This window comes from Camellia sinensis, chromosome 4 (genome assembly GCF_055761805.1).
Source record: "Camellia sinensis isolate YWXY chromosome 4, ASM5576180v1, whole genome shotgun sequence".
Lineage (NCBI taxonomy): Eukaryota > Viridiplantae > Streptophyta > Magnoliopsida > Ericales > Theaceae > Camellia > Camellia sinensis.
This window is the reverse complement of record NC_138964.1, coordinates 190,705,579-190,717,339: the sequence shown is the minus strand read 5'-3', so window position 1 is coordinate 190,717,339 and position 11,761 is coordinate 190,705,579. Positions and strand designations below refer to the sequence as shown.

Sequence of the window (11,761 nt, the reverse complement as noted above, 5' to 3'; positions counted from 1 at the left end):
ATGTTTGTCTTGTGAGGTCGTTTGAAGCTTGTTTTGTCACTTGCGTTTCTGGGTTGAACTTTGAATCAAATCCACATATTGGGTATCACTAAGCCATTCTTTCATTTTTATAAACCTCTCATTCTCTCCTTGTTAATGAATTTTTCTTCATACTGTCTTGTTAGCTAAGTTGAGTTTTCAAATTTTATGGTATCCTTGTTTATATGGATTCTTTTCTAGAACTTTTCTTGACCCACATCACGATCATACTGTATGATGGCTATAATCAATGGTCTTTGTAAAACTATAGTCCTCGATTCTTTCTCAAGGTATTATATAAGCAAAGAACACTGCAATACAGTTTTCAAGAGTTTCCTATGTAGCCAATTTCTCCATACAAGAAACTTTTTTAACAACCAAACTAAGCTAACTCAATCCTTTGCCGATAAATCACACATTGATAAAGTCTCTCTTTACCTTCAACGTGCGAAACTCATTGATTCAATTCGACTTGCTCTCCGGTCGAATGCTCCGAGGTCACTAATCCCCCTTTTGAAAGATCCCTCTCTAGATTGCTTTGTAGTCACCAATGCACTTCGATCTGCTCCGTCCCCGGACTCTGCCCTCTCCCTCATTGAAACCTTGAAAACTGTTCCACATTTCACACATAATCAAAATACACTCTATGCGCTGGCCAAAATCCTCGCAAAGTCCCAACAAATTGCAAAACTCAAAACCCTCATTGATGCCATCAATTCTGGAAAATTCCCAAATGTTGCACGAGTCAGTTTCATGGACCGAATGCGGTGGTATGCTGCTGCGGGAGACCTTGACTCAGTTCTTTGTGTTTGGGACGAGTGGAGAGCCTTGCAGAAGCGTCCCTGCACTGAGTCTTACAACATTGTAATGGGCCTTTATGCACATATCGGTAAGAATCTTGAAGCAGTGAAGATTTTCTATATGATGATTGATGAAGGACTGGTTCCTACTTCTAGAACATATACAGTTATGATCGAGCATCTTTTGAAAGCGGGAAAATTAGATTCAGCAAAGCAAATTTTTGGTATATTGCCATTGATGAGGATCAAATGCACTCTGAGGCAGTATTCTCTTTTGGTGGGGGCATTCACCGGTACTGAACAATTCGATGTGGTTATGAGTTTACTAAATGAGATGCGGATTAATGGAGTATTGCCTGGTCGGGCTATGCAATGGTCATTGCAGCGAATGCGGGAGGCGGGATTTCTTGAGGAGACGGATGAGTTTGTTAAAGAAATGTCACCAGATGAAAGAATCAAGAGTGTAGGAGTGCCTATGGATGATGATGATGATGATGATTATGATAATGATTGTGACAAAGCTGACCACACTGATCGTGATGTTGATGTGAATGAAGTTCAGTTAAAACCATGGTTGGACCCAGTTGCTTTGGCAAGTGCCTTGCATTATTGGGGACCTGAAGAGGTATCAGCATTGGAAGGTGCGAAATTTGTGTGGACAACTCGGTTGGTCTACAAGATGATCAGAAATTTCAATTCAGCCAAAACAGCATGGCACTTTTTCTCTTGGGTTGCCAATCAGCCAGGTTTCACTCATGATGTTTACACAACATCAAGGATGGTTGCCAAGTTAGCACGCCATGGATGTGTCGATTTAGTTGATCAACTCATGTCTAAGTTAAAGAGGGAACAAATTGTATTGTCATTTAGCACAATTAGATTGATTATTGACTCTTATGGGATTTTGGGTAATGGCCATGCTGCTCTAAATGTCTTTCGTGATGTCAAAATACCATGTGACCCCATATCAAAAAATAGTCTCTCGCTTTTATATTCATCTTTATTGCGGGCATTGGCCAAGTGTAAAATGAATTCTGATGTCTTAAATGTACTTGATGAGATGATTTTGGCTGGTATTCTACCAGATATCCAAACATTCTCTGGGTTGATGCATCATTTTGCACTTCAGGGAGATCTTAAAACGGTGCAGAGACTCTTTGGCATGGTCAGGCAGGGTGGTGTAGAGCCTGATGCTTATATGTTTAAGGTACTTATTCGTGCTTATTGCAAGTGTGAAAGAGCTGTTCTTGCATTGAGGGTTTTTGAAGATATGATGAACTCCAATTTGATGCCCGATGCTGCCACAAAACAATTGCTCGTGAAGAGTCTTTGGAAGGAAGGTAAGCTCAGAGAGGCAGCTTCTGTAGAAGAGAGAAGTGAGGAGATAAATTATGTTCTTCCACTAGCTTTGCGTGGTCATTTGTATACTGTGAGCTCTGCAGATCTCACAAGAGTTTGCAACATTTATTCAAACAGCTTTACAACAACCAATTGTTAGAATATTAAATGGATTTCTATAGCGGAACTATAAGTCTATAACGAGCTGAAATGCTGATATTTTTATATTTATTGCAAGTTGAGTTTGTCCTGTTTTCTTCATGAATCTCTAATTATGAATGGAAATTTTTAGTTTATAATTCTATCTTTGGGCAAGCAATCATTTTGTACTTTTTATTTCTGCTTTTTAAGTTTGTACTGCTCGTTAATCAAATTCCTGCCTAAACTCTAATCTGATCCCCAACGTTGTGAACATGCCACCAAAACTAGTGCAAAGATGTTTTGCACTGTTAAGACATACACAAAGATGAGATCAACAGGTTTTAGGTATGGTTGCAGCATTACTAATTTTTCGTTGATTTATGTCCTTGTCAAGTCCTTTTCTACCCCCTGTTGTTTGAAATTCTTTAAAAATCTGTGCTGATCTCTCTCTCTCTCTCTGTCTCTGATGTGAGCCTTAAGGGCAGAGAGTGTGCCTCATATCATCATATGATTGGCTTGCAGGTTGTCCGAATTTTAAGTTCTAACCCTTTTAATTTGGACTTTTCATCATGAACAACAGAAAAAAGAAAAAGCCGGAGCTTGGAATCCATAGTTTTGTCTGTTTCCGGCTAATATTGACACGGGATTAAAAACAATGTGATCGAATGTTCCCATCAAGCCAACCAGTGGCAGCTCACATATTCTTCTCCCTGACAATCATTTATCAGTTCTGCCATGAGAGATAATCATGATCTGAGGCTACAACAGACAAGCCAAACCAAACTAAGCTTTGTGCCCCAATCAGGTAGGATCGACTGCATGAATCATTTTTCGTCATTCCACTTCAAAAATGGCTATATATTCAATTAAATAAAATAAATCCATGTCATTTTTTTACTATTGCATCTTATGTCAGTTTTCATATGTGATTTGATGGGAATTTTTACTTGTTGACTGGTAGGCTATTTAACACACAACCCTCCTCCTTATCCGAGCTTGGAACTAGCTTCTGCAACAGACAAATAATAGAAAAAAAAAAAAAAAAGAACTTTCTTAATCGTGGTAGAGCCATTTGGCTTGGTTGCCTCATCTGTCAGCTTGCTGACCCTGTATACTATATAGAATTCTAAAGGGCATACAACTAGCCGGCCTAACTGGGGTTCTTGTATTAAACTAACCCGATCTTTACGCAACTAGCATAAAAGAATTATAGTATAGAATATGAGAAAGAAATGTTTATAAGAGTCTTCACTCTCATCATTGCATAAATATATTGGTAATCCTTGAGGTAATCTATATGATATATTTAAAAGATCATTTGACATATCTATCAGGGAGAAGAAAACAAAGAGAATCATACAAATCAAAGCTAGGGACAAAGCCTCTCAGATGATTATTTAAATCAGAATATATTTTATTGAGATTGAAAGCGGCACAACAAAAAACGATGCTGTTTTGATCTTTTCTATCCACCTTAACTAGGATTCTCAAATCTACTTTCTTCATAGTTACCTAGAGCTAACAATCTAAAAGCTTGCGGAAATGGCAATCTCTCTCTCCTTGCAAACCATATTTTGTATCTTTGTATTCCTTTCTTCTTCTCATGTTTGCAGGGCTCAACCGCCTGCGAGTGGGGACACAGACTTCTCTTGTGTCCCAGACTCCCCTGTTTCCTGTGAAACATACGTCACATACCGTGCCAGGGCACCTGAGTATTTGAATCTGCAAAATATAGCAAATCTGTTTGGTGTAAATCATTTGACAATTGCAAAAGCCAGTAAGCTTGTCTCTGGGGATGCACAATTGATTCCGGACCAACTCTTGTTGATACCGATCACCTGTACCTGCAACAGAACATACTTCTTCTCCAATGTCACCTACAAGATCAAGGGAGGTGAGAGCTTTTATGTAGTTTCGATCACCACTTTCGAAAATCTCACTAATTATCATGTAGTGGAGGATCTGAATCCGACAATAAATCCAGCCAACTTGACGATTGGTGAGGAAGTGGTCTTCCCTTTGCTCTGTAAGTGCCCGACAAAGGCCCAGTCGGAAAAGAGAATGAAATATCTCTTAACTTACGTATGGCAACCAGACGATGATGTCTTAACTGTAACTGCAACGTTTAACGCGTTGCCATTTGAAATTGCTGCTGAAAATAACTACCGAAACTTCACCGCTGCTGTGTGTCTTCCTGTGTTGATACCCATGTCACAACTTCCGGATCTTTCTCAATCTCATCCCTCCCATGCTCAAAGCCATTCCACCAAACATAGGCGGACCGTTGTCATCGTTTTATGCGCAAGTGGGGTTCTCTTGCTTTTCCTTCTGGCAAGCTTGGTGGTCTATCTTCATCGTTCATTTCAGAAAAAGAAGATTTTGATTCGCAATGATTCTTCGTTGGAGACTGCTGATCTCATCAAGATGAAGAAAGCATCGAAAGAGGACTTCTTCGATCCTAAGACCATTCAGGATAAGCTACTTCCTGGGGTTTCGGGTTATCTAGGAAAGCCGATCATGTATGACAGGAAGGTGATCATGGAGGCAACTATGAACCTCAATGAACGGTATAGAATTGGAGGATCAGTGTACAGGGCCACGATCAATGGCCAGGTCTTTGCTGTGAAGAAAACAAACAAAGCCACAGAGGAATTGAAAATATTACAGAAAGTAAATCATGCGAATCTTGTGAAGTTAATGGGCGTGTCATCGGACAAGGAAGGGAATTGTTTCTTGGTTTATGAATATGCTGAAAATGGATCACTAGACAAGTGGTTGTACCCAAAATCTTTGTCATCGTCTTCAGGCTCTTTTGCATTCCTTACTTGGACTCAGAGTTTAAACATAGCTCTAGACGTAGCCAATGGACTTCAATACATGCATGAACTCACTGAACCAAGTATGGTTCATAAGGCTATAAGAACAAGTAACATACTTCTCAACTCTAGGTTCAAGGCCAAGATCTCGAATTTCTCCACAGCTACACCTGCAACGAGCTCTATCATGTCCAAAATCGATGTTTTTGCTTTCGGGGTTATTCTGTTGGAGTTGCTTTCAGGAAAGAAAGCGGTAGAAACAAAAGAGAACGGCGAGATTGTGATGTTGTGGATGGAAATGAGGGCGATTTTGGAAGATGAAGGGAGAAGAGAAGAGAAGTTAAGGTGGTGGATGGATCCAAATTTGGAGAGCTTTTACCCCGTTGATGGGGCTCTGAGCGTGGCAGCTCTAGCAAGGGCTTGCACATCAGAGAAGTACACGGCACGGCCAAGAATGGTGGAAATTGTTTTCAATCTCTCCGTTCTTGCTCAATCATCCCCGGAGATGTATGAAAGGTCTTCGACATCAGGGACATCAGGGTTGGATGGAGAGGAAGTCTCTCAAATTGTCAGCCCTGTCATGGGTCGTTGATCTAGCGATATCATGTAACGCATTAGATTAGTCCTTTTGATTTTCTGTTCTGTATGTTTCATGCGTACAAATTTCTTGCAACATCAAATGTAAAGCCTTGTGCAAAAACTTGCTTCAAATTTTATGATACAAGTTTATTCTCCCATACGTGCTGAATTTGTATATGACAGCAAAAAAATCTGAAGTTTATCTAAACATCTAATGAATCATGACAAGAAAGTAAAAGGTGACAAACCCAAATTTAAAAAAAAGAAAAAGAAAAGAACATTACAGGAAAAGCTCTAGCAGAAACTGTTGTACCCTTGCGTGCTATTTGAGAATTCCCAATTCAGTGAAGTGGTCATAATTCTTGACAGAGACTGCACAATCTCGTCCATGTCCGGGCGAGCAAATGGATCTTTTTTTATGCAACTATCAACCAACCCGGCAACAAAAACAGCAAGTTCTGCAGGATAATTTCCCTTCAGAGAAGGGTCCACGAACTCGCTCAATTTCTCCTTCCCATTTTCCTCGTCAAGAACTGGAATTAAGACCTCTGACAATTCAATTTTAACCGCTTCATATAACAAACTGACCTCTTTCCCGGTAAGTATCTCCAGCATGAGAACCCCAAATGCGTAGACATCGAGCTTTGTGGATACGAAACCGTTCTCCAAATACTCCGGAGCCATGTAACCTTTTGTCCCGACGATGTGCCTTGTCAAGGCAAATTCACCCTCCTGCCCATCTGCTGATCTTGCTAGCCCGAAATTCGAAATCTTAGCCCTGAAATCACTGTCAAGAAGGACATGACTGGTCTTCAAATCCTTGTGGACATAAGGGGGAGAGGTATAGTTGTGGATATAGTTAAGCCCTGTGGCCACATCCAAAGCAATCTGAATTCTCTGTACCCAATTCAGAAACTTATGATCACTGTTGTTTTCATAAATCCAATCACTCAAAGGTCCATTAACAGCATATTCATAAACTAGGTACCAATTCCCTTCATTGAAACAAACACCCGATAGGCGGATAAGATTGAAGTGGCTGATCGTGTTTAGCGTGTCGATTTCCTTTGACACGTCTCCATTTATTTTCTTGATGGCTGCAGAATCACCGTTGATTGTGCCACGATAAACAGACCCCTTAATCCAACAACCGGGGCTGAAATTTTCCGTCGCGGATTGAAGTTCTTTAAAAGTGTACACTTTGAGGGATTGAGCTATGACCGATATACTTTCAAGGAAATCCTCGGATTCTTCTTCCAATTTTTTCCCATCTGGTTTATCAATTGCTTCAATGCTCTCCGAGGTGATAATTGAATCAGTTTTCTTCTTACTTTTGCGAAAGAACACAAAGAAAACAATGACCCCAACGGCCAAAACAATACCACCACCTCCGAGAACTCCAGCGAGAACATAAACCAATGTTTTATTGGACCCGTTATTTGATGAAGGCGGTGGTGGAGGAGATACTGGTGGAGGCGGTGGTGGCGGTGGTGGTGCTATGGTTTGAGAAATTGATGGTGGGTTTTGCAGAGGGATTAAAAGGGTAGTAAAGGGATAGATATTGGAGTTTTGTTCAGATAGGTCATTGGCTGCAAGAGTGCTCCCAGTATCTACCCCAAACATTAAACTTATCAGAGAGACATTCTGAGTCCAAGTGACTAAATAACTCAACAGATAATTCACACCAACATCACTTTGATTCTTTGTAGGACAAGCACACCTCAATGGAACAGTAATTCTATCACCGAAATTCAAATTAGTAGCTGCGAGATTACTGTTCTGAGCTTGAAGAGCTTGACATGTTGAGAGGCCTTGAAATGTGTTGTTTGCAATTACCAAATAAGTGTTTTCATTTTGAGTAACAATAAAAGATGTGTTCGTTTGGTAGTAGTTACCTGAGCAAGAACAGGTTACAGGAACAAGAACAACCTGATCTGTTTCGAATGTTGCGTTGTCAGAAACTGAATTCAGCTGAGAAAGTTGTGAAGGGTCCGAATTCAATAGGTTGGAGATGGATGAGACAGTGTTGTATGGGGATTGAGATCTGAATGTGAGGTAGGATTGGCAAGTCTTGTTGAGGCCATTGCAGGTGTACCCAAGAACAGAAGTTGAATTGTCTGTGCTGTCACAAAGTGTTGTGGCCTTCCCAATATAGGGTTGTTGGGCATGAATCAAAGAAGGGATAGAGATGATCAGAAAGATTGATGAGAAGAGAGAGGTGAGGAGTAGAGGCAAGAGATTCATTTTTGGTTCATTGAGAAAGAACTCAAGAGGGGTGGTTATGGCTGTGGGGGATGATATAATTCATTGGGAAGATTGAAAGTACTTTCTGTGGAGACCAATTCCAAGAAGATGACTAATGAAGCTTTCTGGAACAGCTTTGAAATGGAGATTGATTGGTTGGAGATCTGTATTAGAGAAATTTATCTGTTTTGGTCAACTAACTCCATTCAAAGTTCAACTTGTACCAAAGAATTGTTGTTAGACACGGCACACCACAAGGCTATATTATATTATTACAATTCTAAAGTAGTTTTCAAAGTCCAAACCAAAGCAAGAACATGAAAAGAGGCGTTGACTTTTGATTTAAAAGATAACAACTTTCATTCTGAAACCTTTGATTCGAATACCGCAGCCATAATAACTTGAATTAATTTTTTTTCTTCAATTCACATTATTAATCCTCCAAAAATATTAAAATATTCTTATGGTTTTTGCAATTTCAAACTCTAACCTTAATCCATCATTCACCACCGCCACCATCAACTGTCGCAACCGCCGCCATCACCACCAAGTCCATCTCCTAACCTTGTCAATCTTCCCCAACCCCATCGTCCCTCAATTCCATTCGCCACCCCTCATTGCAAATTTGCACTCTATCCCTACCCACCCTAGCAACCCCTTCCGCTGCCACACCTAGCCCCCTCTCCTCTTCCTTCATCTTCTACTTTTGTATTGAATGTACACACTTACGATGAAATAGAAATTGAACTTTTAAGAGTAAGTCACTATTAACTTATTGCATAAGGTCACATGTTCAAAAATTTAGGCCTCTGTCCATAAGTATTTCTTGCCATTCTATTTTATCAATTCATATTGCATCTGTTGTGTTGTTATTTATTATTTTTCTCTTGTTATATTTTATGGTTATCTTATAACATCCTAAACTTTTATATTTAATAGCACCATCATGAACTTGAAATTCGTTTTCTTTTGTCATTTTCTTGAAATTCACCCATTAAACTACTCACACTAGAAGAGGATTTTACTTCGGCCAGTTCTTGAAGTTCTTTTTGGGAGTTTTGTTATTATTATCCGATGAATTCAGTTAGTTGACGAACCTACTCTGACCAACCTGATTCCCCATTTTTTTAGTTGGCCCTTATTCGGTTCAGCCTCCTGCATTTCGTGGGCCTAGTGTGACTGGACTTTTCCTCCCACAAAACCAAGCAGACAAATAAAGCACCACAACAACATTAACTTCAACATCTTAATACTGTGAAAAAAATGAATATGTTTAAGAATGATTTTTTTGGTTGAATAGATAGTTAGGAGAAGAAGAGTTCAAAAAAGAAAAAAAAAAGATAGTTAGGAGTAGGGGTGTGTGCGATGCGGTTCAAGCAATTTGAGAATAAAATTATAAATCGAATGGCAGGTTAGCGGATTGACAAATTGCGGTTTAGGCAGTTTTTGGCGGATTGAAGAATATTCTAACTAATTATCATATATTTGCATAATATATAACACTAATTTGTATAATATTTTTTAAATATATAACACAAAGTAATTTTACATATTATGTTTCGTATATATAATCACTAATTTGTAATAAATTATTTTAAATCTCTCACACACTCATTTTTACATTGATATTTCATTGGAAGTTAAAAAATATATATGCATTAACTATAGCGGAGTGGAGTGGTTTGATTGGTGGGTTATAAATTTTAAAGTTTAAACCACGGTTAGCCGTTAGAGCGGTGCGGATTGATGTAGATCGGTGCGGTTTTAGCGGATTGGGTGGTATTTTGCACAACCCTAATTAGGAGAAGAAAAAATAATTGATTAATATGTAGAATGTGATCCTTCGCTATTGGGCTTAAATTTTTGACCTTTTTTTTTTTTTTTTGTGTGACTAGCCCTTAATCTATATGTATTTTTTGATGGGCCAATAAAGATATTGTTAGCTCCCCTGGCCCAATATTGGTTACAGCCCACGATGAGCTATCATCAGGAAAGCCCATAGGGCTCTCTTGACGTCCTCTTTTCTATTTTTAGTTTTCGTGTTCTGGTCACTAGACGAATCCTTTGAATGGACCTTTAGAATTTGGTTTTTGATTTGTTTTTTAAAAATTAATAGTTAATATGACAAAAATAAACACCAAAAAATATGACATGAAGTAAAATTCAATTTCCAATAAGAAAAAATATCACCCAATCTAAAAAAACGGAAAAAAAGAAGAAGAAGAAACAAACTCTAAAATTATAGCACTAATTAAAAATTAAACTAACTACAATAAAGTATCAGTTAAATATTAATCCTCTTACATTCGTAGATATTAAATTATTAATGAAACTTGAATAATTTGTTAGGACACTTAGTTAGGATTGTAAACTTATATTTGTTGAATTGGTCCTTATTTTTGGACATACTAATCTATAAGAACTAAAATCATTTGAATCCTCAATTTTTTTTAATATTTCACTAAAATTTAGGAGCCCAAAGACTATAATCTTGTTGGCCTTGCCTTCAGACTGGCCTTCGATAATCAATAGTTATTGTTACACTAATTAAATTTTGAATACTATTTACTATGTTAGCAACGTATTTTTTAATAGGGACAGTAATTGGTTAGATGTGATATCTTAAAAAATGAGAGACTGGTTTGATGTAAATATAACTACCGTAATGATTAATGAAAAATTTTATTAATTTTATTTATGTACCCATTCAAACTTTCATTTACTTATTACATTTCCCTTATCATCAAAAACAACATCGGCTCCTTTTCTGTATTAAAAAAAAATTATGAAAAGAATTTTCGTTTAAAATTTGTCATCAGAATGATATGCTAATGATATTTTTAAATTAATAAGTCATTTTTATGAGTTATTATTATTATTATTTAAAATGAATAAATATAAAGTTAAAACATCATTCTATATAGATTTTAGGACACTCAACCATAAATCAATATTTGAAATTTTTGGGCAAATTACCTCAAATTCTATTCTTTTTATCCAAAAGGACAACAACAATTTCAAACACTATATTACTCTTACTTATCTGTCTATCTGCTCACTTATTTGTCCACATGACCACTTGTTTGTCCCCATTTGTTCACTTATCTATCTACTTGTCTACTTACACTATAAGAAATTTCACTTTTGGCGACAAAAGTTTTAGTCGCCAAATGTATGATTTTAGTTGCCAAATATTTGCCCGACTAAATATTTTGGTCGCCGGACTGGTCGCCGAAAGGTTGTCAGGGAAGGTATTGGCGACTAAAAAATATTTAGTTGCCAAAAGTCCTATAAATGGCGACTAATATTTTTAGTCACCAAAAATAATATTTTAGTTTCCAAAAATCTTATTTTTCGCTACTAAAACTTTTGAAGTATCTATGGCGACCAAAGTTTCAGTCGCCAAAGGGTTTTTTTTCATCTTATTTTTTAATTTTTTTAATTTTATTTTTTTTAGCTGCTAAATTCTTAGTCGCCTAAAGTCTACTTTTATTTTAGCTACTAAATATTTAGTAGCCAAAAGTTTTTCTTCATTTTTTTTTTATATTTTTAGCTGCTAAATATTTAGTAGCCAAAAGTTTTTTACTATTTTATTTTTATTTTTAGCTACTAACTATTTGGTCGCTAAAAATATTTACTTCATTTTTGGCTAGTAATTGTTTAGTTGCCAAAAACATGATTTTACTTTATTTTTTAATTAATTTGTCCACAACATGTATGTATTCCATGTAACCTGTATCATATATATAAATAAAAACAATATATCTATTATCAATCATTCTGCAATTTGTATCTATTTCACTTCCAACCATTCAAAAAGGAATA

The 11,761-nt window shown here is 37.2% G+C and overlaps 3 protein-coding genes across 3 annotated transcripts; 2 read left to right on the top strand and 1 right to left on the bottom strand.

Annotated features, from left to right (window-relative positions):
• Positions 1-252: 252 nt before the first annotated feature.
• Positions 253-2,458, top strand: LOC114294899 (Tetratricopeptide repeat (TPR)-like superfamily protein). The gene has a single exon (XM_028239096.2). It carries the CDS (start codon positions 253-255, stop codon positions 2,314-2,316), a length of 2,064 nt encoding a protein of 687 aa, XP_028094897.2. The 3' UTR covers positions 2,317-2,458.
• A 1,381-nt stretch (positions 2,459-3,839) lies between these two features.
• On the top strand, positions 3,840-5,850 carry LOC114294901 (serine/threonine receptor-like kinase NFP). Its single transcript, XM_028239098.2, has one exon. It carries the CDS (start codon positions 3,840-3,842, stop codon positions 5,703-5,705), a length of 1,866 nt encoding a protein of 621 aa, XP_028094899.2. The 3' UTR covers positions 5,706-5,850.
• Positions 5,815-7,936, bottom strand: LOC114294900 (lysM domain receptor-like kinase 4). Its single transcript, XM_028239097.2, has one exon. It carries the CDS (start codon positions 7,934-7,936, stop codon positions 5,987-5,989), a length of 1,950 nt encoding a protein of 649 aa, XP_028094898.1. The 3' UTR covers positions 5,815-5,986.
• Between the last annotated feature and the right edge of the window lie 3,825 nt (positions 7,937-11,761).

What these genes read in the sequence shown, in the direction of transcription:
- LOC114294901 (XM_028239098.2), top strand. Translation starts at nt 3,840, where the DNA reads ATGGCAATCTCTCTCTCCTTGCAAACCATATTTTGTATCTTTGTATTC.
- LOC114294900 (XM_028239097.2), bottom strand. Translation starts at nt 7,936, where the DNA reads ATGAATCTCTTGCCTCTACTCCTCACCTCTCTCTTCTCATCAATCTTT.
- LOC114294899 (XM_028239096.2), top strand. Translation starts at nt 253, where the DNA reads ATGATGGCTATAATCAATGGTCTTTGTAAAACTATAGTCCTCGATTCT.